Here is a 27,515-nt window from a genome sequence, read left to right as displayed (position 1 = left end):
TTTTTAGACGTCGTGATGTCGAGTACACCGTCGCCGAAGTCGTCTCTGGCGCAGCTGGTGCTTCACGCCGCGAAGCCCAAGCCGTTCAAAGTGATGGTGATCGGCCAGTCCGGAGTCGGGAAATCAGGTAAACTTCTCTCTTATGGAATACTAGAAAGATTTACTTAATAGATTTTAGAAGATAAAAAACTTCTATTCATTCCATTTATAGACATGTCGTTTATGGCGTAGACGCAAAATTATGAAATTATGGTTTTCTTTTTATCATTTATCTGTTAAAATAATATTGTTGTAGCTTATACTGAATTACATTTGAACGTACGCTTCGCCTGCGCTATACACCGCTCTGCACAACATACAGTATTCACAATTGAATTTATTGGAGCAGACTTCTGAGTATCTATTTTATAAATTCGCATAAATGTTGCTGTAAGCTTTTACAAATGCTTAACGGCCGTTCCCAATATTTGAGGTAGTGCATAGTGTAAAATTACGTTATGGGCCCCGCCTACAAGATACCATCCTACGAAATGTTGTAGAGACGGGATTTAAAAATTAAAAGGAAGGTCTACCTCAACATAGAGTCAGGTGTAGAGCCCACATTACGCAATGTCACAATGTCAATTACTAATCCATAAAAATAATTTTGTTTTAATATCGTGTTATCAATCATAATAATATTGTTCTCTTTTCTATTATATTAATGTCTTATTGCTTATACTCCAGGCTGTGTCGGATCAGTTAATACTATAAGTACGGCAGCCAATGTTACTATAAAGTGAGATTAGTGAAATGTTTTTATATTGTAACTAGCTGACCCGGCGAACTTTGTTCCGCCTTAATGGCAATAAATAAGCAGTTTTTTTTTTATTTTATTCGAAAAAATACAAAAAAAAAATTAAATAACTACATTAATCATTCATTATTATTTCTGTATTTTAGCATATTTTTCTTCACTTAAGCTAGCTGACCCGGCGAACTTCGTACCGCCTAACAGTCAATGAATGTCGTGTTACTTTTTAGCTGAACTAATTTAGGCTTTGATGAACGTAAAAGCTCGATTGAAATCAGCTAAATATCTTGTTCTGCGTCGCAAATTATCTATTTGTTGACTTCTGTTGTTCGCTCGACGATTCTGCATTGCCAACCAAGCTGTTTCACGGACTGCTTCACTTTGCTCTCGTGATTGAGAAGCACGAAGTCGAGCCATACTATTGCGGCGCTGTTCACGTGCAATTTCTTGTTCTTCTTCAGTCCTTTCATTTGCAGTATTTTGTATTCTTCTTGCATTACGGCTTTGTCGGGAAAGATTCGATCGTCTTGGTCGCGGCATTATTAATTAAACTTCACTTCACTTCAATCCACTTGTTAATTATTTATTTAATAGAAATAGTTTTAATATTGATTTCTTACAAATATCAAATTGTCATCCATACGTCATTACATAGCTGTCATTTTACGTCAATTACATAGCTGTCATTTTCGTTTTGTTATTCCAAGTCTGATTCTTTTTTGTTATACCACGTTTTATAGTGACTGACGTTTCATGTCAAGTCACACAGGAACGCTGTCGAACGGGATAAAAAGTATCCTATGTCCGTCTCCTGGCTCTAAGCTACCTCCCTACCAATTTTCAGCCAAATCTGTTCTGCCGTTCTTGAGTTATAAGTGGTGTAACTAACACGACTTTCTTTTATATATATAGATGTGCTTAATTATTGTTATTAAATGAATTGTAAATTTATGAAATATAAATGAAGAAATAAAATATTTTGTTATAAGCGAGCAATGAGTTTCTAAAATGTAACATAGAATATCATTGTAAGCGAGCGCATATTACAATGTTGGTGCTTACGTAGCACGTTTGAGCAAAAATATTAAATGAAAGATAGCAGATGTTTAAAAATAGCTCATTCAACTAGTAGGTCAGTCGAGTAACCAACCAAGTCGCCCTACATAACTAACCTCATCTGAATTCTAATAATAAGTGGTATGAAAGAAAATACTAAATCGATAAAAACGTTAAATTGATCATCAGCAGCGCATCGTAAAATATAACCCGATTACTAACCGCATCCGCTAATAAAAAACGAAATACGGGATGTATTGCATTATATTATGCTATCTTGCGGCTGAAGCTTCGTGGGTATCTTTGAGTCGCAGTCAGAGTGCCGGTTCGATCCCAGGTGACGGCGTGTACCGATGATTTGAATTAACATCAAGTACATTACAGTAGACGGACAGCTCTCCTACGATGAAGGACGACATCCTGAGGAAACTAACACATAGAATCAGGCGTTTCTTTGCGGAAATCCATAGCTTAAAAGCTTAAAGGTTGAAGTTTAATTCGCGGAATATTGCTAAAATTCCGCGAAATAAACCTCAATCTTTCCAACTCCCAGACGTATTGACCAGTTTATTTCTCTGGGCTTAGACTTGGGCAAGTATGGGGACTTTTAAAAATAATCTTCAGGCACTAAATTTATTCCATATCTACGTTTAGTAACCTGCAAAATCCATATAATTCTTCTAATGTTGCGGGTGTAACTATTGTTACGGTACATGGTATACGGACACGTGGTGCCATCTAGCGACAAACCAGCGAAACTTACCGAGGGAGCACAGGCAACATAAATCCCCTACTCAATACTAGATGGCATGAGGTGCGCCAAGTACATACTCGAACCTTCTAGAAAGGTCCAATGTTTGTTTACATGTTTAGTTGTTTACGTTTATTGTGGTACATGCTCGAGCCTCCTAGAAAGTTCCCACGGTTGTTTACTTGTTTACGTGAATCGGGAACTTTCTGGAATTCGTCTCGAGTTATCATCAAGGCGATTTCGGAGTGACAACAAGTGATCAATAGTGAGTGAACCAGTGAAACCTGCGACTTGACTACGACCTAGGACAGTGATAGTGCTTAGTGATTGGACCTAGTGATTAGTGTTTGGACTTAGTGCGTAGTGTTGTGACCTAGTGTTTAGTGCAGTGTTAATAAAGTCTTCAAGAGAGTCACCAGGTCTTTCTCTCCAAATCCTCGAACCCTAGCACGTAACACTATTTTAATCCTCTCGCTATCCCCCGGCTATTTAAAGCCCCATTTAGCCCCGGCTTAGAACGAGATAGATAACAATTATATTTAATCGAAAAACGACGTTAATAGGCCTTAATATAAAAACTTTATTGACTTCTCCCACATCACAAATGAATATACTTAGTGTAAGTAATTATTATTTCGAAAGACGAGCATCGCTCGTCGTTTGAGAACGCGATATGGCACGAGAAGAACATACACATGACATGCGGTATCTATCTTGATCTATGTCTGTGGTCGTCACAGTAAGAAGAGACACAAACTTCTATTCCCCATTAGGTCATAGAGACGAAGATCGGGATGAAAACGCGGTGATACTGTAGAGTTCACTGTAAAGTGTAGATACCACATAATCGCCCCGTCACTGTGGTATTTGTAGTTACTAACAGTGCCGGATTTATACATATTTTTATGAGTGTAGGCCACTTTATTTCAACTTCCCATGTACGAAATCTGCCGCCCCCCTAGAACGGTACCGCCAGCATCCAGGGCTAGTTACTATACTAATAATATAATTATCTCAGACTATACAGTCAAGTTCATTACACGTTCTTCAGTAAATCTGTACCCCTTTTTTATTTCAATAGTATGAGTCGTCTATGGGGTTTCTTCAGTACCCACTACCCATTACTCAGACTAGTTTAATACGTATGAAAAAACCAGCCTGAATCAAAATTTTGGCTTTACAGTCTGAATAGGAGAAAACTGGTCTGAATCGTAATTTGGACTCTTGCGGTCTTGCCAGAAAAGATTAAACATCTATGGAACAGTTGTTGTGAGACCATTTTGTAATGATTTTTTCTCTAATCAACTGTTCAACAGGTGTTTAAATATTTTTTAGTAAGACCGTTGTAGTCTATGGCTGGTATAAATAGTCAGTACTCAAGATGCATCTCAGTCTTAAGACACGGTTCAGGCTCTGTGATTGGTTGGCTGTCAAAATTTGAACCAATCACAGAGCCGAACCGCGTCTTGAGACCGGGTCGCTTCTTAAGTAGGTACTGACTGATATAAATATCAGCCTAAATTAAGATCTAGACCTTGGGAACGGCGGCGGGTCTTATAGGTCCACTTACTATACGCCACTCTGGCTTTGAGTTAAAACTGGTTTAAATATTTATCTCTTTGATCGCATAATTTGAAGACGTGAGTGGAATAACACGATAAGTAACAGTCAAAAAGGCCGTTTTTTGCATAAAGAGAGGCTTTAGGGCCGGAATTTTTTTTTAAAACTTTAAACTAAAAAAACTGTGGATTTTATGTGTAGCCAGGTACAATATTAGCTTGGTGATGAAATAGATTTAAGTTACAAGGTTTGTTTAAATTATACGGGAAAAAATGAGTAAATGTCCGTATGTTACACATATTATATTGCAAGTAGCGAGTGGTGTAATAAGAGTGTATGTTTCAGCTCTGGTGGTGCGCTTCATAACTCGCCGCTTCATCGGGGACTACGATCCTCATTTGGAGAAGATCTACTCCTTCCAAACCGTCATAGACAAAGAGACGGTCTATTTCGAGATCTTAGACTCGGCCGGTGGTCCCAATGTAAGTTTTAAGTGTCTCTGACACACTCAGAGACAAACATTAAGCGTTATGTATGATACATTGTCTGGGAAATTAAGATAAATCATCATCAAATGTCTCTGAGTGTGGCAGTAATTGTTCATATTTCCATGTCTTTTATATGTCGTAGGATGATTTGATAAATCGGATTATCGCGAAAATTCTAGGGACTTCGCGAAAACACGGATAAATATGTAATGCTATTTATATTTTTCAATTTTTATAAAAAAGTTAGGTTGAAACGCGAGTTGCCATTGTAGTAGTAGTATGTAGTAACATTGCACATTCCTAACGCTGATTGGCTTGGTTTTTGCTTACTGGCCAACTCTTATTCTGATTGGTTACTATATTTTTCTATATGTATCTTGGAGGTATCACACCATTTTATTTCATCAAACATTAATAAGTATACCTGTGAGGTAATCTATGGATGGGTCTTTAAAATAATATGGATATTTTAGGCTTTGAATATATTATATAGGTATCTTACCATTAATGTGCGTAAACCAGTTAGACGGCAGATTAAGAAGGTATTCTGCAGATTACTTGGGTGATTCAGTTAAAGTGCAAAAAGTTGATTATATTCTCATTAAATTATATAAAACAGGTTCTTATTTGAATAAAACATGTTATTTAGTTGTAGAAAATTATTTAATATAATTTTTTGGACATAAACAAAGGAATTAGTTATAAAATTTTAAGAAAATGTTACTCCTTTAATAAAATGTAACAGATCGTAACAACTAGAAAAAAACCATCAAAGCAACAACAATCTTAGGTTGACAAGCTAAAGTCAAAGTTTTTAGGACTCTAATTACGAAGGAAGAGAATGCAAAGTAACTAGGTAAAGTGCAAATACATGTAAGCTTTTTAGTTTTTTCATTTAAATTTCACACTTTAACGGATGGTTTCAGGGAACAACAGATTACCTAGGTAATGTGCACGTTAACGTATTTTGCATTCTAACGGTAACATATTATATATTTTCCAAAAGACCAAGACTTTAAGTCATAGGACACTTTTTATCAATTTACCATGATAAAAAGCATGCTGTGTACTTTCCCGAAACCGGAACTAGCGCCATAACAAACAGCATTATTATTTTTTAACAAAAAATTTAAACTGCCTTCCAATAGTGGAGTTCCCAGAGCGTAAAAATCGTGCAAACCTCCGATTTTTGCAATAGTGGATGAAAATTGAAAAGAAAAAAAGGAATGTGTAGCTGATAACATAAATAATAAAGTTTACCTATTGAAAAGATGTGCTTTTGATTTTTAAATTATTCTCTTCCACTTCAAGTAAACTCATAAACTGTAAAATTTTGAAGAAAATTTGCATATTTCTTTCTTTTAAATATATTTTATCAAAATAATAAAATATTTTATTATTTTTTTGATTTGTATCGTTGCTTATATTCCAAAGAAAGAAAATAAGTTGAAAAAATATATAATTTAGATTTAAAATTAATATTTTTGTAAATGTAAAAATGGCGTTCCTATTTTTCTTTGGTTTTAAATAGGAAGTTTAAAATTATTTTTTAGGCTTAACAAAGCCTTCTATTTTTTAATGTGTATAACTTTTTAGCTCTTACTTTATTAAATTTTCTGAAAATGTAGCACAAACTTTTCACGGATATTTCGAAGAAAATCTGTATTTTATTTCTTTTGGTTAGGTTATTACAGAATATAATTGATTTTTTTTTTCATTAATTATATTTGCTAAAACATACTTAAATGAAAAAAATACAAATTAGGTTAAGAACTGATATTTTTTGTATTCAGGTAAGCATTTTCCAGACATAGGTCGCAGCATGCGTCTTTAGTATGTACGTGAGATTTGTAGCACCAAATTTTTTTTGGCTTTAAGTAAGAAGTTTAAATATATTTCAAAGACTAGAAAAAGTCTTTCATTTGTCGATGCATTTAATGTTTTAGCTCTCACTTAAATAAATTCTCAACAAATATAGAAAAATATTTTCGGTCTATTTTACACATTTTTGGAGATATTTAAACGTTTTTAATAACTTGAAAGTTACCATTTCTCTAAAAATTAAATACGCACAACAAGTAAGTTTAACACACTTTTTGTTACAACCCTTAAATCCACCCAAACCCTTCTTTTATCTTGGTTACGACGAGCGTCAATATCTAAAAACTTTGCAAAAACCTTATAGTTGTATTTAGCTCAGCAAAGCAAACTTTTTTTTAATTGTGTATCAATACACAATTTAAAAAAGCAAGTTTGCTTTGCTGAGCTTAAATACAACTTTGGTTCATTTTCAACGTAAACAATCGGATAAGAGTCATTAAATAACAGGAACAAGAAAAAAAATATTTTTCTGGGCCGGTTTTATATGGTGAAATATTAATTTTTAATTAAGTAACTAAAAAATAAAAGCACAAACAAATTTTTGGTAAACTTTGCAAGTTATAGTGTAAAAAAGAAAATGACACCTCAAAAACAAAAATCCATTCACTATTACAATTTTCGGAGGTTACCTCTGGCGACTCTACAAGATAAAAACAATATTCTTAAAAATATGATCTAAGAAGTATAAAATAATTCTTATTCTTCATTAGCGCTTTTTTCGAAATTCGACTAAACCTCAACCGATTCTGTTCTCGATTTTCATTCGTTTGAAGTCGGTACCAGTCCAGAACTGAGATACTTGACATAGAACTTAGCCAGTACCGACTTCAAAAGAAAAGAAAAGATCTACAGAAAACTCTGCGATGGCATAATATCATGTCTATCTCTTATGGCCGATTGACACGAGTGACTAAAGCCGCACGATTTCCGCCGCACGGCAAAAATCGACCGTGTAAATAACAATTCGACTACGCCGCATGCGGCTAAAGCCACAAGCCCCAAACCGTGTCCAGCCGCAGTAGTGACCAGACCAGTAGTGACCAGCCGCATCCCGCCAATGGCCGCATGCGGCTGGTCACTAAAATCGACCGTGCAAACGCTCAGTCGCAAGCGATCGCTTGCTGCGAATACTACTGTTGACTGGTGACTTGCCGGATGACTAAAATCGACCCGTTAGTCACCCGTGTAAATGGGGTGGCGATTCGACTTGGACAGGCAATTCGACTGGTGACTTGCCGGGTGACTAAAATCGACCCGTTAGTCACCCTTCTAAATCGACAATTATGGATGTCCCACAATAACATTTTTTTGTCATTTACTTAACGCTGGAGCCTGGAGCGCTTGCCCATACAAATAACAAAAAAAACCGCCCAAGTGCGAGTTGGACTCGCCCATGAAGGGTTCCGCAGCAGCAATAAGGTTTATTTTTGTGAAATTAAAGGTTTTTGATTTATTTTTATACTTCAGTTGATTTAATGAAAGTTAATTTAAGGTTTACCATTTATCATGTTATTGATGTATAAAAAGAACTACTTACTAGATCTCGTTCAAACCAATTTTCGTTGGAAGTTTTTATAGTATTTTACATCATATATTTTTTAGACTTATCATGTCTTAGATCATATACTTTAGAAGTTAGAGGAGGGGGACACTCATTTTACCACTTTGGAAGAGTGAGAAAAAAATGATATTAAAATCCTCAATATGATTTTTGAAGACCTATCCATATATTCCCCACACGCATAGGTTAGATAAAAAAAAATATTTCAGTTGTGTTTTTAATATTTTTTCGATTTTTGTATCAAAATCTTAATGCGGTTCACAGACTACATCTACCTCCTTACCAAGTTTCAATAGTATAGCTTTTATAGTTTCGAAGAAAATTGGCTGTGACATACGGATGGACAGACAGATAGACAGACATGACGAATCTATGAGGGGTCCGTTTTTTGCCATTTGGCTACGGAACCCTAAAATGCTCTACAAGGACCACATACATACCCTTAAGTATTATCACTTTGTTTGTTACACATTATATAACACTCAATAACTTCTTTCTAGTAAGTATATTCTTATTCGCTATAAATACCATAATTATAAGGATATTAATTTAAGTTAAAATAAGTTTAATCTCATATCAGAAGCCTTAACACGTGATTTAAAAACAATCATATTATCTCCGAAGAAGAATGAATTGGGTAACTAACATGAAAATAACTTTTGAAAATCTAACATTTTTTTAGGGCTTCGTACCCAAAGAGTGAAAACGGGACCCTATTCATGAGACTTCGATGTCTGTCTGTCCGTCTGTCTGTCTCCAGGCTGTATCTCAAGAACCGCTATAGCTAGAGTTCTGAAATTTTTACAGATTGTGTATATTTGTTTGCCGCTATAACAACAAATACTAAAATCAAAATTAAATTAATATTTAAAGGGGTTCCAAACTGAAGGGGTTCCCGTGCAACAAACGTGATTTTTTTGGTCTTTTTTGCTCGATATCAATAATGGCGACAGCTAGGCACTTGATATTTTCACAAAGGCCTTAATTATATGTACAAATACAAATACAAATCTTTATTACCATAATCTTAGTTTACAATTTTAAAAGTGGCGGTCCCCCAAACTAGGCGCAGCCTGTGCCATGGGGGAATTTTTAACGAATTACAATAAAAAGAGTGCCAAAAAAAAAAGAAAAATAACAGAAAATTAAATTTAAATTTAAATTAACAAAAATATTCTAGGAATTAAAAAACAATAATAATACTTAATAAAATCTTAATACAGCAACTAAAATTAAAATTCTGAGGTTAAATAATTATATTTAATAACCTGAAGTGCATTACAGGTGTGTATAAAACTGGGTGTGTAATAGTGTGTGTATGTGTGTGAGTATGAAGTAGAGTATGTCTTATGAGGTTGAGTTATTTGTACACTTTAATTAAATTTTCTGTTTCAATGTATGACCAGGTTAGTATGGATTTAGATAGAATTTTTTTAGCCTTTTGTACTGAATACTGTTTTAAATCAAATAAATTTATTAGTTTATTGTAAATAAAGTTATATAAAAATGTTCCGAATCTATAATAGGCAAATGATGTGTTAACGGGAGTACTGGATATTCTGAAAAGTCGTCTGCGTAACATTTGTTTATAAGTATGTCTACTTCAATATTTAAGAATAATATTAAAATAAAATAAAAATAAGGGGGCTCCCATACAAAAACACAAATTTTGGTCTATGTTTTCTCTATAACAGTACGGAACCCTGCGTGCGGGAGTCCGACTCGCACTTGGCCGATTTTTTTTTCCTAATTAATTTTCCATGTCCTAAACCCTCAAATATGCAAAAACAAAAATGTTAATTACTCACTTTATCCACTAATTTACATCTTCAAATGTAATTGTATGATGATATTATTGTACAGTACCTACTCCCAAAATAATAATGCGCATGGAAATCTTCGCTAAATGTCGTAATCACGAAAACACTCGAATCTATGAAACGTTGCTTTTAGTTGTTGAAACAATGCCGAAATTGGTATCTAGAGGTTCAAGAGTCCTGTACAGCACCTTCGGAACCAGGGTATACTTCGGCGCAAATTCTTATTTTTTTGGTAGTTTAAACTTTAAACTTAAAATCCGTATAAATTTCAAGGAGTCCCATCGATTTCTCATGGATTGCATCATCAGATCACCACTTTTGTGATTATGTTACCAAATTTGGGCTACATCTCATTCAACAACAAACGGATTTTGGAAATCCGTCCAGAAATGCCGGAGTTGTCCGCGAACCATTATAAAAAAAGTTTATCCTCTTCCTTTTCGGAAGTCGGTTAAAAAGTAGCCTAAGTTATTCCTTACTACATCAGCTGTGTGCCTAAAAAAGTCCCGTCAAAATCGCTCCAGCAATTTCAGAGATTAGCCGGAACAAACAGACGGACAGATAGACATACAGATAAAAAAATTAAAAAAATGTTTATTTGGTGTCTGTACCCCTATGTATGTTACTGTAAAAACTAGAACTTCGGTAAATCTTAAGATATGAGTGTAAATCTTAGGATTTATCGACACGAGTTGGTAAATGTAAGTATTTCTAATAATTACGACGATTTTTTTTTCTCCGGTCGAGCCGGCCCATTTATGCCGAAGCATGGCTCTTATAATTTATAATATTATAATTCATAATTTATAATAATATTAAAATAAAATAAAGATTTATGGAGGCTTTCCATACTAAAACACATTTTCTGGCCTGTTTTTGCTCTATAACGGTACGGAACCCTTCGTGCGCGAGTTTGACTCTCACTTGGAAATTTTTTTTCAACATAATATACCATGCCTTATACGTAAATCCTAAGATCTACCAACTATATGGTGGTAAAAGTTCGTATCGCAAACCTTTTCGGACATTTACTATTAGGAATTGGTAGATCTTAGGTTTTACTAGAAAATCTTAGGATTTACTGCAGTTCGAGCTTTTACACTGCCGAGCGGCCTTTTTTCATATGACGGTATTACAGTAACATATACATTTATGTGCATGTAGTAAAAAACAGTTATTTCAATATTACAAACAGACACTCCAATTTTATTTATATGTATAGATTTCCAATAATAAAATCCTTCCGAGACCTTTTTCATCGCTTACAATTTTAATTGACCTCTGAAAAGGGCATCGAAACGATCTTTCAAGACCCGCCCCGCTTTTTCTATGAAGATGTTTTAACTTATTTAAGAAACTGATACTACAGTAAGTATAATAAAATAAATTTTCTGATATCTTCTTCAAACTTCCATTTATATTTAAAAGGCGATCACGTCGAAAATTTATAATCAAAAAAGTTATTTTCTTCAACAGAAATTTGTTATTGTTCTCTTATTATCTAATTCTCATAACTCCAATCTGATTTAAATCTTGTAATTATGAGGGACAAGTTGATGTCACAAAAAACAAATTTAAGTAACTATATAAAATCTAACTGTATTAATCTAACTAACTAATCTACTGTACCCTTTACGGAGCCGAGGCAGTTATTAAAATGTTATACAAAATTTGAGAAATCCACCAACACTCGAATCGACGTGAGACTTAACTGGACTCGTCTAAGTAGTTCGTATGTTAGACATTCTTATTGTATCTGCCGCGTCTTGCTAACAGCTAACTTTAACTCGATAGTCGGTCGGCACAAAGCGTTATAATCATTCCCATTCACGTCATATCTTTGAAACTCTATAGAAAGGTTTATCAAATGTGAACAAATATATTACAATACTTTTTCAAATACAATACTTATTAATAAAGTAGAGCGAGCTCTATGTTCTTTGTCCTCGGTCCTGTAGGACCAAATTTAATATGAAGCCTGTTTTATGAATGTTTCCCGATTACGCACAAAATATTAAACTTAATTCCGCGCCCCGAGGCAAACAGGCGTGAATAAAGGGTCGTGTTTGTTTTCACTACACGTTTTTACCCTCGACAACGTTCGGGTAAGTTATCGAAAACGTTGTAATTAAATTGTCAATCAAAAATTATTCGTTTAGTTTATGCCGTAACGAGGCCATTACCTCTAGCGCCGTAGTATTTTGCCCAACCAAAGATTTGATAGTTGGCCCTGCTAGGGAACATGAACTTTACAAGGAACATCTAAAAATCATTAACATATAAACAGTTATTTTTAGTTATTAATGCGTACCGTAACAATTAAAATAGTGTTGTTTCTTATAACATCTTTAATCTCTTTTTTTTATGAAATAAGGGGGCAAACGAGCAAACGGGTCACCTGATGAAAAGCAACTTTCGTCGATGGACACTCGCAGCATCAGAAGAGCTGCAGATGCGTTGCCAGCCTTTTAAGAGGGAATAGGGTAATAGGGGAGGGTAGGGAAGGGAATAGGGGAGGATAGGGAAGGAAATAGGAGAGGGAAGGGAAAAGGACCGGAGGCCCAATCCCCTACGGATTGGGCCTCCGGTAAACTCACTCACTCACTAACTCACTCACTCGGCAAAACACAGCGCAAGCACTGTTTCAAGCCGGTTTTCTGTGAACCCGTGGTATTTCTTCGGTCGAGCCGGCCCATTCGTGCCGAAGCATGGCTCTCCCACGTCAAAAACAAACAAGTATGTGCGAGTTACTGTTTACGGTTTGTTTTCTTTGTAAATGTTTTGTTAAAAATATATTTTGGAACTTTTTTAGCTGGCCATAGGCTACAGAAGTCGTCCAATGTTCGCACTATATTCGCACATTATCCTGATTCCTTTTAAACATTACATCCAGTAATGATCAAAACGCCATTTACTAAAATTTGGAAACGGGAAAATTAGTTAATTTACAGTGCGTGCATACTGCATGCACTGTGCCGCCATTCCAGATAGAGCTTTACAGGCGCTTCGAGAATTAAATTTCAAGGTCGCTTCACCACAACTGCGTCATGACATTTATAGCGTCACCATTTTGAATTTACGATGAACGAAGTTTCATTTCGACCATGACGGTGAAACCGCATTAGCCGTAAGTCGTAACTCGTAACTACACTGCAACCTGCGAAGTGATGCGACAATTCGCATGCCGTAGTTCTAGAGAGTTATGTCGCGTATGCGCATATAAAATGTCAAACAAAAATATTCTACCGTGGCGTTTGTGGCGCTCCATCTGCAGCCGCCTATACTCCACTCGGGCTAACTTGTCGCTAGCGGTCATTGACTCCCTGTCAAAAACTTGTCATTTTCCCATATATAAAACCACGATTGGCAATATCTGACACTTCATTGTCAATCGCGGTTTATATGGAAAATGACAAGTTTTTGACAGGGACCAGAGAGTCAATGACCGCTAGCGACAAGTTAGCCCGAGTGGAGTATAGTGAGGTATCACCTAAGTCCTAAAATACTCTATTATTATAAGCGCCATGTCTTTTTCCAGGAAAGTGAATACTCAAATCTGGAAAGCAACATCCGTTGGGCGGAAGCTTTCATACTGATGTACTCTGTGACGGACAAGTGCTCGTTCGATGAGGTCCACCGCTTGAAATTCCTCATCACTTACAACAAGAGACGTCGCAGGCTCACCACGAGCAAGGTAAGTCCAATCTATAATATATAATAGTTTATCCGATAATATCACAGGTTATACTTAAATTTACGCTATAACGTAAAACTTATTTACGTTATAGCGTTTATTTTTTGCCGTATTGTTTTTTTTTTGAGACACTGTTTTTACAACACTGATTTAAAATTATTACAATACAACCATGAAAAGTTTGTTCGGTTTTTCAATAGATGAGTCAGAGAGTTTTTAAAAGCTTTTATTTAACTTGATCTGTATGTATGTATGTTACGGTGGAATTTTGGAACTCAATTTTAAGGTAGATATATTAAACCGATTGAGCTGAAATTTTGCATAAGTGTTGAGTTTGGATGACCATGCACGATATGGTATGTGACATCACTCTAAATCCAATATGGCCGACCATCCAAGATGGCGAAATAATTATTTTCTATGCAGTCCTACAATATGGATATTCAATGAAAGGGCTCATTGAAAGTAACTCGAAAACGAATGTAATTTCACTGTACATCCAATATGGCGGCACATTCAAGATAGGGGAATAGTTATTTTTAATGCACTTTCGCAATACTTAGATCTTTAAAATTAAGCTTTTTTCAATTTTCACTTTTCCTGAGCATGTAGTTCGAAAACGGATTGCGCCCCCCCCCCCCTTTTAGTATGTTTTGTCCTTAAGTATCCTGAATAAGTTCCTGCAGAAATTGCTTAGGTTCCTGCTCACGCATTCTACAACTACTTTGTTGACTGAGCTATTAGTATAAATAGGAAAGCATAAAGACGAAATTATAGCTATACATTACGTGTACATCGTTTAGATTTTAGAATTTAAAGAGTTTTTTGTTTAGAATCACTACATAGTATAGAACAAAGTCACTTTTTTCCCTCATGTCCCTTTGTTGCCTTTAATCTTTAAAACTGAGCAACGGATTTTGATGCAGTTTTCTTTAACAGATAGAGTGATTAAAGAGAAAGGTTTATATAAGTATAATAACATTCATTAAATAGTGGAGAAATACTGTTCTTTTGGGGTTTCTAATGTGATGTCGTAAATAATTAGGGTTCCGTACCTAATGGGTAAAAACGGGACCCTATTACTGAGACTTCGATGTCTGTCTGTCTGTCCGCCTGTCTGTCTCCAGGCTGTAATTCAAGAACCGGTATAGCTAGACTTCTGGAATTTTTACAGATTGTGTATATCTATTGCCGCTATAATAACAAATACTAAAAATAGAATAAAGTTAATATTCAAGGGGGGCTCCCATACAAGAAACGTGATTTATTTGGCCTTTTTTGCTCGTAATCAATAATGGTAACAGTTAGGCACTTGAAATTTTTACAAAATCCATAGATTTTGTGACAATTTCAATATTTGTACTTTAATAATAAAATTTAAATTAAGTAGATATTTAAGGGGGGCTCCCAATTCCCATACAAAAAACACAATTTTTTCTCTACTTTCGCCCTATACCGGTACGGAACCCTTCGTGCGCGAGTCCGACTCGCACCTGGCCGATTTTTACATATATTTTTTTCGCTTACATTGTAAACGCAGGCTTTCACTATACGAGATTTATCAAAATAATGTACTAAATATTGTACACTATGAAAAGGTCTACAAAAAACTCCGCGATGGTAAATGTTATTGTAGGATATCCGGATATCCCACAATAACATTTTTTGTAATTTACTTTTAACTTTAAATAATTGCTTATTTTTTGAAGCGATTTTTACCAATACGGCAATATATAATCCTTATTAAATTAAACACTAAATAAATTATTGATTTAATATAGATCTATCCCTTTACAGCATAATATGATTAAATGAATATTTTCGATGATATTACAGATTTGCTGACCAATGCGGGCCACGGGTAGTAATGAATATAAAAAACTACTGAATCGATTTTATACTCGTGCGAATGCCGGGACGTGTCTCTAGTAAAATATATTTTACATAGTCTGTTTTATAAGGTTGTTTGTCGGCGTAACAGGGTTATAAAGTGTGTAAAATATGACAAAGCTGCGAATCCACTTTGATGCCTTTATAGAACAAACTTTTCTGTGAAATATAATATATTTTATTAAAATATGTCAAGTTACATAATGAAACTTATTCCATTACTCCGTTTTAATTAATTTTGATCGAAATCCATACAAACATTATAAATGCGAAAGTGTGTATGTCTGTTACCTCTTACGCCCAAAGCGCTAAACCGATTTTGGTGATATTTAGTATTAGTTTATCCCAGAAAATGTACGGTTTTCGTGAGATAAACGAATTTTGGCGCAACAGAGTTGTGGTTGCATCTAGTGTAAAATATTTAAAAAACTGACCAATTGTGCGTTTTTATAATTTTGGACGTGGCGGTAATATCGTGGATGTCCGCGTTAAAACGAAAACATAGGGAAGTAAAATGTATGGAAATATAAATGAAAACGCTTTTAAATTTCCGTCGACGGTAACTTTTTAACGTGCACGTTAGATGACATCACGACGTCTACACCCTTCTGAACCGCACAAAACGTTAATTAAATAATAATTAAATAACAATTAAAAATTATAAAAGCGCACAAGTTGTGCTTTTATAATTTTGTATTTCCTTATTCATTGTCATTTAAATCGGTAGCATTATCGTCGCCTACCTCAAAATTTGTTAATATTATTTAGATCAAACTGAATAGAATCGGAGTAGAGATATTAGCTATATACTGTGTAAACTGTACAGTGTACAGGGCGAACCGTTATTGCTGAATAGTAAACATCCTGCGCAAACACTATATCAACAAAATACGAATACATAAGTTTTATATTAAAACAAGTAAAGGTTTATTACAATGTAAATAATAATCTTGTTCATCATCGTCAAGCTCTAACACAGCTTAAGTCTGAGCTCGAAATGATCTAACCTAGATATTAAGGCTGTTGACTGTTGTCCTTCAGCTAGCGTCTTATTGGGGTACATGCTGTGACATGACTAGTGCTAATAGATACTTAGACCGACTTTACTCTTAAGAAGTGTGCCGATGTGGTGTATTCGTAAGTTGTGAGTCGTGGCATACTGATTACTGAATAACTTTTATTACCATGGTCACGTTTTTTATCACGTCACAGTCTTCTCACTTTTCGTATCGGAAAATAATTCGATCGTACGACGCGGGTTCAAAGGTTCATTGTTTTACAATATTTTTAACTGCCCCCGCTCCTTTGAGTTGGGTATAATTATTAATTACTACAGTTTATACAAATAACAAAATAAAATATACCATGCGTACGAACACATTGTATCTAATAAGATTAAATTCCGAAGCGGAGACAAAAAGGAGGAAAAATTATTACAATATAGCCAACTCGAGGCCCGAATCAAATGGAGGGTCCATTTGTTCCTATTGAACAATATTTTTATATTTTTAGAATTTTAACGGAGAACAATGTGCCTTTTTTACGTAATTGAAAATTTTCAAAATTTGTGAGATTAATTTACACATAAGCAATTTAATTTCGAAGGCACACGAAAGTATCTAAACTTATAAGTTAAAAGTTTTCACATAATAAGGTTTACAATAGACTAATAATTATATTAATTACTATACTAATGTTACGTCAATTAATAATATAACCATTATTATAATTGTTTTAATTAGAAGATACTACGTCATTAATTTAATTAATTAGTATATTTGAGACGCTAACCTACCTTATGGACTTTTAAATATAAAATTTTGATAGATTGTTGTAGGCTTCATTTTATAACCCCAAGTATTGATAAACTGAAGTCATAAATTTTTAAGGAGCAAAAGTACACAATATTTTATTTTTTTTGAAACCAACCAATTCGTGTTAATATTTTGTTTTAATCTTGAAAGACCATGACTTGTAGACGAAATATAAACTAGTCTTCTAGATTCTGCCTCTTCTATACATACTTTAACAGAACACTAAACACAATGTTTTAGGAATTACTACTAAAATATCATATTCAAAGTAAAAAAATCATTAAAATAGTGCAGGTATATAGAAATAGTGCAGGCGTCTACGAAAACTGTGCAGAAGTCTACGAAAATTATGTAGGTGTCTACGAAAAGTGTGCAGATGTCTACGAAAACTGCACATGTCTACGAAAACTTTGGAGGTGTCTACGAAAACTTTGCAGATGTCTACGAAACTATACAGGTGTCTACGAAAACTGTGTAGGTGTCTACGAAAACTCTACAGATATTTACGAAAGCTGTGTAGGTGTTTACGAAAACTGTGTCGAGAACCATTACCCTCCATTGGTTCCTATTGAAGAATATTTTTATATTTTTAGAATTTTAACGGAGAAGTGTTTACGAAAACTGTGCAGATGTCTACGAAATTGTGCAAATGTCTTCGAAAACTATACAGGTGTCTACGAAAAACTGTGCAGATGCACTACTACTTTCACGACCCTATACAGCGGTCTCTGACACACCCTAAAGCATTATTACTTTGTTTTGTTACACCCTTGACGCGTATAGGTCACTGTAATATTCAAGAGCTATCTTGTTATTTCAGGACAGTGGTCTGGAAGTGCCGGTGGTGCTGGTGGGCAACAAGGCCGACCAAGTGTGGGACCGCATGGTCACCATGGACGAGGGCCAGCGCCGCAGCCGCGAGATCGGCTGCGTCTGCTTCCATGAAATATCCGTGCGGGAGAGCATCGAACAGGTATATTTTGAAAGTGTTTCAGGCAGTTATTGAGATGGGAAACGATGACGGTTCGCGCTATACACAATATGGCCCGCGATGACACACTCCACTTGCTTGGCTGTTGCCTGTAAGCATTGATTTTAAAGAGTACAAAATGCAACGTAACGATCATAATCAGTGTGGTCGTTGAAAAAGCTGAAATGACTATGTATGACCAGGGCCGAACCATAAGTTTAGGAGGCCCTGGACTGATACTATTTAGGGCTACAACATTTAAGTTATGTTTGTGTACCAACATCCAAACATGGACTTGAAATAAATGGTCGTAAAATTCTCAACACTACAAACGTCACGATCTGTTTTTAATTTTATAAAATGACTAGCAACCCGCCCCGGCGTCGCACGGGTATAAAATATATAGCCACTGAAAAAATGATTAAAATCGATAGCCTATGATCCTTCACGTGGTCTACTTCTTGTCTGTGCCAAATAACATAAAAATTGCTCCAGTAGTTCGCGAGATATGCCTTTTCAAATAAATTCCCCCGTTTTTTCCACATTCTCCTATTAATCTTAGCGTGATAAAATATAGCCTACAGCCTTCCTCAATGAATGTGCTATCTAACACTGAGAGAATTTTTCAAATCGGACCAGTAGTTCCTGAGATTAGCGCGTTCAAGTTAGCCCTTTCAAACAATTTTCCTCGTTTTTTTCCACATTTTTCTCTATTTCTTCGCTCCTGTTTTTAGTCTTAGCGTGATAAAATATAGCTTTTAGCCTTCCTCGATAAATGGGCTATCTAACATTGAAAGAATCATCAAAATCCGTAGCGTAGTTTTAAAGACACATGAGGGGAAAAAGCGACTTTGTTTTATAATATGTACTGGCTGTTGCCCGCGACTTCGTCCACGTTAGTATAGTAGATCACGTCCCAAGTATTATTTATTGTACAAAAATATTCAATGTACAGCATTGACTTTCCTACGATTTTATTATATATAGAGGTTTCGCGCGGCTTCGCTTGCGTAATTTAGGAATTTTTGGCGACATTTTGCTTTTTTATTTATTTTTCCGCAAAAAAATAGCCTATGTCCCTTAAGTGGAGTCCACACCGCCGTTTTTCCATACAAACGTTGTCCCCTGTTTCCTCCCTGGATAATGCCGGTAGAGTTATGATTTTTTTCCTGAATATCAATGGCCACTATTAGCATGTCCCTATGTTTTCTTTTTTTCATAATTTTATTATTAAAAAAGATAAGAACGTCCAAAAACCCAGAAAAATGGCCAGATTTTCCTCTGTGTTCAAACACCCAGAAAACAAAACTGGCTAAAATATAAAAAAAAATAAAACATAGGAACACAGCTCAAGCCTTGCTTTAATTCTTAATGAAAAAAGAACTTAAATCGGTTAAGTTTTGGAGAAGGAATCAGCGGACAACGAATCGAAGATTTTCTGTTCTTTTATTAGAACTTTTGTCGTGTTGTCTCTATCGCGCTCTGCGGTGGGAGACTTGAGATTGGTGAGACAGCAATACATTTTCAAATACCTATTTTAAATTTCTCTCGCCCCTGGTGTATCCTCTTAACGTGGTCTATTCTTCATGTTTGCCAAATAACATAAAAATTGCTCAAGTAGTTTCCTCTATTTCTTCGCTCCTATTAGTCATAGAATAATAAAATATTATAGCCTTTCTCGATAAATAGGCTATCTAACACTGAAATAATTTTTCAAATCGGACCAGTAGTTCCTGAGATTAGCGCGTTCAAATAAGCCCTTTCAAATAATTTCGCCCCGTTTTTTCCACATATTCCTCTATTTCTTCGCTCTTATTAGTCTTAGCGTGATAAAATATAGCCTATAGCCTTCCTCGATAAATGGGCTATCTAACACTGAAATAATTTTTCAAATCGGACCAGTAGTTCCTGAGATTAGCGCGTTCAAACAAACAAACAAACAAACTAACTAACAAACTCTGCAGAATTATAATATTACTAGCTGTTGCTCGCGACTTCGTCTTTAGTTTATAGTTGTTCCCGTGTTTTCCGGGACAAAAAACATTCCTTTTCCCAGATTCAAATTAGTATCACCAATCTCCATGCCAAATTTCATCAAAATAGATTAAATAGTTGAGGCGAGAATCATAAAAGTTTATTGTGCGGGAACCGTATACTTTCCAGGATAAAAAGTATCCCTTGTCCTTTCCCGAGACTGAAAGTATTGCCATACCAAATTTCATCAAAATAGATTGAATAGTTTAGGGGATAATCATAAAAGTTTATTGTGCGGGAACCGTACATTTTCCGGGACAAAATTAGTATTCCTTGTCCTTTCCCGAGACTCAAAGTATCTCCATACCAAATTCCATCAAAATAGATTGAATAGTTTACTCGCAAATCATAAAAGTATATTGTGCAGTAACCGTACATTTTTCCGGGACAAAATGTATCCTATGTTCTTTTTCAGGACTCAAAGTATCATTATAGCAAATTTCAGCAAAATGGGTCCAGCCGTTGACGCGTGATGTCGTGACCACGCGAAATATAACGTTCCGCGCAGCTTCGCCCGCGTAAATTAGATATTTCTCAGACAAATTAGTCCACATAAAGTAGCCTATGATCTTTCTATGATCGTTATTATAGACCATGCTTAAGCCGTATGCCACATCCATAGGGCTCCTGTGTGTGCAAGACAACTCCTGGGTGATGCTGGTTACTAGGTTTGGAAGTGTAATTAAGTTTAAAGAGGTTTTCACGCTCTATAAACGGAAGTTGGTTAATATCTCCAATGAGGATGACAACGTTGGCGCCTGTTAACTAATTCGCCATGACGATTGAGCCGAAACGGTTCATGAGGGCCTCATCAACTATCAACCTTTTGTAGGTTCCTTTTGTCCCATTTACCAGCAAAGAGGCCATGGTACGATTGAAGTTATTAATGATCCAAGTTGTCTTTCCACACCCAGGAACCCCATTGACCCACGAGTAGTTGATAGGTTTCGCGAATATGTCCCAGCCCATGCTGGATTCGGGATCCCCAGATAGGACTTCTGCCATTTCTAGTATCCTGTCTTTCAGCATATTTCTGGTACATTCCGCTATTACCACTATTGGATTCTCAGATTTTGTGATAAATTTGAGTGTTCCCGTGCGTTTTGTCTCATCCTCGTCCAGAACCACGAATCCGCAGTCGGCACTTAATGCCGCCATATACTGCCCTGTCATCGCCCCGGCAATTATTGTGGAGGTGACATTGTCGTATATGGCAGTTTTTGCATCCTCGAGTCTCACTTCTAACAGGTTTTGATTTTTCCGCTGATAGGCCTGCATGATCTTATTGCAGGTCAAGAGCTTTATGGTCTTATTTGCTCTTATTATCGCCTGGAACTCGAGGAAGGCATTTATCATATGATCTTCGGGGTTCTGGGCCAGTCTGAGTTTTGGCGGGAGCACTTGCCCGAGATCGGCCCTATATCTTTTGTTTTTATTTGCCGGTGTTGGTGTAGATGGTTCCGTCAAAAAAGCCTCTATTGCTAAAGCCTGCCGATTTGTTTTTGATGAAGCCTTGATCCGAGAAAGGGTGTTTTTATCCTCGATCATATCTATTTTTTCACGATGAAGTACTTTTTTGATGGAGCCCACAAACGCTTTTAATTTGGCTATTGAGTTTTGAGACTTCTTAATTTCATTTTTATCCCTCTCTTTCTCATCCTCTTTTTTGTTCTCCCGTGATGCTTGGAGTCGTTCACTTGCGGAGGATGAGTTCGCCTTATTGCTGGGTTGGGACGCTGCTGCCTGATCGTCACTATTCTTTTTGAGGAAGCTTAGGTCATCCCCTCTGTTCTCGTAGACGATTATCTCATGATGTTCTGAGGCTTTTACTATTCCATAGTAATTTGCAGCCCTGCCTTTGTCCTGTCCCAGTGACATTGCGTCTACGCTGATTATGCGTGGGGTGGTACTGTGTCTTATCCCCATTGCTCCCAACTCCTTTAAAGACGAACATGACCGTTCAAAGGCTGTTTGCGCGTCCCATTCGAATACTATTACCGTTTTGGTGTCTGATTTCAGTATTCTGCATGGTTGGCCAGCGAAGTTAGTTGTTGGGAGAGCTAAATATTTGCTCATTTTCATGTTCGTCTTTGATGTACTCCCGTTTAGGATTGCTGGTAGTCCCGGTGAGATGTTGACGTGGTTGGGAGTGCTAAGACGGCTGACGGCTCCGCTTCTATTAGTCTTAGCGCTATAAAATATAACCTATAGCCTTTCTCGATAAATAGGATATCTAACACTGAAAGAATTTTTTAAATCGGACCAATAGTTCCTGAGATTAGCGCGTTCAAATAAGCCCTTTCAAATAATTTCCCTCCGTTTTTTCCACACTTTCCTCTATTTCTTCGCTCCCATTAGTGTTAGCGTGATAAAATATAGCCTATAGCCTTCCTCGATAAATGGGCTATCTAACACTGAAAGAATTTTTCAAATCGGACCAGTAGTTCCTGAGATGAGAACAAACAAACTAACAAACTCTTCCGTTTTATAATATTAGTATAGAAGTATAGATTAATGATTTTTTTAACATTATCATCTATTTTGAATGTGACTTGACTTAGCTTCCTTGAATTTGCGGGGCCCAAAAAGTCATAATATGGTAGATCCGGTCCTGAGACTCCTGAGCATGACGCTATTTCACTCAAAATTTTTATTTTCGTTTGGTTTCGTTTCAATGTGAACTAAACCTAAAGTTTTTCCGTAACTATATAATATTACTAGATGACGCCCGCAACTCCATTGCGTTAGTTTATCGCCCGGGAACCGTACATTTTTCCGGGATAAAAAGTATCCTATATCCTTTCCCGGGACTCAAACTATCTCCATGCCTAATTCAGCGGTTAGAGCGTGAAGAGGTAACAGACAGACAGACAGACACACTTTCGCATTTATAATATAACGGATAAGAAATCTCATAGACTCCTGCCACTATTGACCTTACTAAAAAATACCCCCGTTGCTCGCAAATCAAGTTATAAGTTTTCTGATTACGAATATCGAAGTTCCATACTCCGCGTACACCGCGCCGTGTCACGGTATTTGCAATAAATATCATGTGGCGTTCCTTAAAGTTTATTGTGTTATATTGGACTGACACACATATCCGTTGAAGGTCAATAAAAGATAGGAATAGATTTAATACCCGGGTTCTTTGAAGTAAATGTATTTTTAAATCAGTAAAACGAGGTTTAACATTTTTTCTCGCAGTCCAGAAACTGAAGTAAAAATTAGTTTATAAAACTCATAAATTTTATTCATAATTCTGTAAAAGTAAACTCTCACGTCAAAAGTCATAAAAATTCCAAGTTAAGTGCCTTATTTTTATTCTGCTAACCCAAATTCTAACGCCCTTAAAACAATATGCATAAAATATTACTCGCTAAAGTGTTCGCTTGACGAATTTCGGGAGCTAACGCTGTCATTGTTGTGCTTAATGTGGTGAAGCGACCCACTTCTCCAAGAAAACATCTCCGTTGCCGTACCTATGAGGACACGTCAAAGGTACGGCAAGGGAGATGATGTATATTATTAGCACTCGTTATCCCACGGGGCCGCCCCTGGGATAACGAGTGCTAATAATATATCTAAGTTCTAAATATAAATTGTTACAGCCTGGTAAAAGACACAATTATATATTTTCTGCGGCAGTATTTTACACGGTTTAAGTTTTAACATCAAGGGGCAAAGGCGCCATCACGAAGTGTCACTATTAAACAAATTAAATGTACGTGCACGGACTAATTAACGGGTATTTGCTGGCGGCATTGTCATTGTGGGTGATAGTACTGTAAATTTTGCACTATCTCGCTTAGGCTACTTACACACCTAACCGCAGTACCGACGCGTAAGCGACATCGCAAACCGCAAAGAAGCGGGTAAAATCGAATGTCTCACACCGTCACACGTCGAAAGTGCACAGTGTGGACATAGCTATTGGTCTATCACTTCTTCGTCGCTCATGTTGACTAACATGAGCGACGAAGAAGTGATAGACCAATAGCTATGTCCACACTGTGCACTTTCGTCATCAACTTTCTTGAATGCGTCAAGGAACGCAACGCCACTATTGTCATTTTTGAAGTTTTGGATACGTTCAGAGGGCATGCGTCGCGGGCATGCTTCACGTTCGCTATTGACTGCGCTATAACGCATGCCCTTGACGAACAAAAAAAGGCAAAGTGTGGACAAAGCTTATCACTTCTTCGCCGCTTCAGTGATTCCATGTTTTTGGAAAGGTTCGAAATGTTTGAATGTTCGCAGGTGTTTAGCGTTTTCCGCGACGTGCGTCGCTTCTGGCGCGTGGGCAGCAAGTGCACGCGCAAGGACGACCTGTCCGCCGTGCTGAGCCGGCCGCTCGTGCGCGCCGCCTCCGACGCCGCCACCGACTGCCTGCCCAACGGCAACGGCGTCTGCGGCTGTAAGTGTCAGAACATATTACGTCTAATAGGGGACTATGGGCAGACCGCAGAGCCCTTTTAGTCAACTAAGCCGGCTGTTGGTAGGCAGAATCCGACATCTGACTACGTCTAACTTTACCATGGCAATGGCAACAGAGCCTGCTGCGAGTAAGCTGATATAGAGTAAAGGAGCTAAAAAAACGAATCCAGAGGGTTCCACTAATTAAATTTATTATACTGCCCAATTAAAAACCTACCTCTAGTTCAGTTTTCAGCATAGCAAACGGTGTTTGTCAAACATAATAGCAAAATGAATGTAAATTGTAAATGGCTTATTACACTTTGATGGTTAACACGAATGCCTACATCGAGGATTTATTTCGCATCATACACTTTCAATGACCGGCTTAAATTAATTCAAACCTACTTAATACTTATATACCGTCGGCGCAGGCACAAAACTTGAATTTAAATCATATTAAATCATTTTAATTTAACAAAATTTTTTGTGAAGGGATTCGTAAATCTCGGTCCGTTATGGATTTTCAAAGATTCCCTAAAAGGTCAAGAGTAAGCTACAGAGGCACTGCTAATAACAAACTCATACCTACTGGGACATGTGCAATGTACCATCGAAGAAATTGAATCATAGGCAATTGACGGACCTACGTCAATTGGTCGGATTATGTGAATCGATCTGTCAGATAGGTTTGACCTTTGTATTAGCTCCGTGGGTTTGACATAACGTGACCAAATTACTTAGGTCCGCCATCTGCCTATATGAATCAACTTCTCTGATAGCTTAAAACTCTATTTATTTCAATAATTTTGTAAACAGTAAGGATCACCGTTACTATTGTTTACAAAAGTTTTCTTTTATAACATTTGACTCGTTTTCAGCTCGACGCTGGGCGGAGGAGGACTTCGACGAGGAGGACGAGGGCGGGGAGGCGCGCGGCGGGCGGGTGGGGGAGGGGGCTGCATCCACATCGCGGGTGGAGTTCCGCGCGCGCGCCAGCACCGACTCCCGCCTGCCGCCGCGCCCCGCGCGCTCCCGCCACCCGCCACCCTCGCACATCCCGCCACCGCTGCGCCGCATGAGCATCGCCATGCGCGGGAACAACACCAACACCTTCTAGGCGACCACAAAAAACCTCAGGTCACATTTCAACGTGACGGGAAACGATGCTTTTTAAATGAGCCATTCAAAACTGAACATACGCACGTTGTATTACAAGTTGCAATTTCCACTAGACGTATTTCCACGGCAGCGGGGCGACTCGTCCCCTGTATGAAAATATGTATGAGTTGAGTACTCAACTCATAGTACAAAGGGTCACGTTTTCGCCCTTTGAATTTAATTTTTTTCTCTTTCTTTGGGAACAGTGCATTGTATTCTTCGTATCCTTTCAACGTGCTGTGAAAACCTAATCAAAGAACGGTTATGAAATATCGGTGCCATATTATTATTATTGTATTAGTTGTTCATATAAGCCAAAGTAGCCGTTGTTCATTACTAACTAGGACTATTACTATTATTCATATGACTATTATTCATACAAAACCCCATTTTATTGCCTAAATATTTATAAAACTTTATCTGTAGTCAAAATTGTTATGATTAGTAACTCGTTTCATACTTTGAATCACACATATTATGTAAAGTGTGATTCAAAGCTGTAGACTAATAACAGTAGTATCTAACGTCAATCAAGTACAATCTAACTAAAAAACGTAATAACAATAGACAGTACAATCAATTACATATGATTCAAAGCTGTATTAATAAATATTTTTAAAAGATACAGTCTTTTAAAAATATTTATTAATATCTCTGTATTTGAAATCTTACTTGACACAAAGAGAGCAAAATTGTACATCTTTGATCTTGCTGATTTGTAAATACAATATATCTATCTGTGACATAGCCATAGGTTTGTTTTATTTTATCTACAATATCAAATGTTTTAATATACTATACTATTATCAAAGAATTCTGTGTTCTAAATGACAATTATTATTATATTATTGGATCGTTGTAGTTAGCTTACGAATTATAACTTAAGTCTAGTCTTTATTAAGACAGATTTAGAAAACTGTCTCAAAATATTGTAAGTATATTCTGTGTAAACGAACAAACTCTTACGTAACTTTGCCGTCTAAATTGTATACCTAACATGGCGTTTAATAATATGTTGTAGTTATATTCAGAATATCATAAAGTTATTTAACGAATTTTATGTGTATGTTCCTAACTTTTTCTAGTCAAAAAGTAATTTAAGGTCTTTTATTTTTTAAAATTTTAAGTTTTTGTTCGGCTGTGGATATATTTTTTAGATTTTTAGTTTCCTAGTCAGTTATTTCATTCTCGATATTGATTCTGGGACCAGACCCACGTGGTGTGATTTAAGGTAAGGATTAGAAAGTATTTTTATAAGGGAACTTATAAAGATATTCATGTACGTCGGTAGGTCAGTTGTTATAAAAAGGGGTAAAATCCAGAACAAACACTCTACAAAAATATCAAAACTTTTGTAACATTTTCTATTTTTATAATAAACAAAAAAAATGTCTTTTATCCTTAATTTTTTATATCTACTGAATATTTAAACTCTTTCATGGTGTTATTGTATCTAAAGTAATTAGTTATTCCATTCAGTACCTAATAGTGTATGTGTAATGAAGTTATTGTTGTGTCTAGATGTAAGTAGGTGAACGTAAATTATGGTCTGACTGTTATTTTTGTTACATTGATGGTGTATTACTCGTTAAAATATATGAATCGATGCAGAATATCTATTTCTTT

At 36.3% G+C, this 27,515-nt stretch overlaps 1 protein-coding gene across 1 annotated transcript; it reads left to right on the top strand.

Annotated features, from left to right (window-relative positions):
• On the top strand, window positions 1–25,848 carry LOC121729060 (ras-related and estrogen-regulated growth inhibitor). The gene is made up of 6 exons (XM_042117447.1): window positions 1–127; window positions 4,506–4,642; window positions 13,449–13,604; window positions 18,129–18,281; window positions 24,573–24,729; window positions 25,610–25,848. Exons 1-6 carry the CDS (start codon window positions 16–18, stop codon window positions 25,846–25,848), a joined length of 954 nt encoding a protein of 317 aa, XP_041973381.1. The 5' UTR covers window positions 1–15.
• The last annotated feature ends 1,667 nt before the right edge of the window (window positions 25,849–27,515 follow it).

Source organism: Aricia agestis, chromosome 7 (assembly GCF_905147365.1).
Source record: "Aricia agestis chromosome 7, ilAriAges1.1, whole genome shotgun sequence".
Classification (NCBI taxonomy): Eukaryota; Metazoa; Arthropoda; class Insecta; order Lepidoptera; family Lycaenidae; genus Aricia; species Aricia agestis.
Note: the sequence above shows the minus strand (reverse complement) of the source record. Positions and strands in the feature narration are given on the sequence as shown.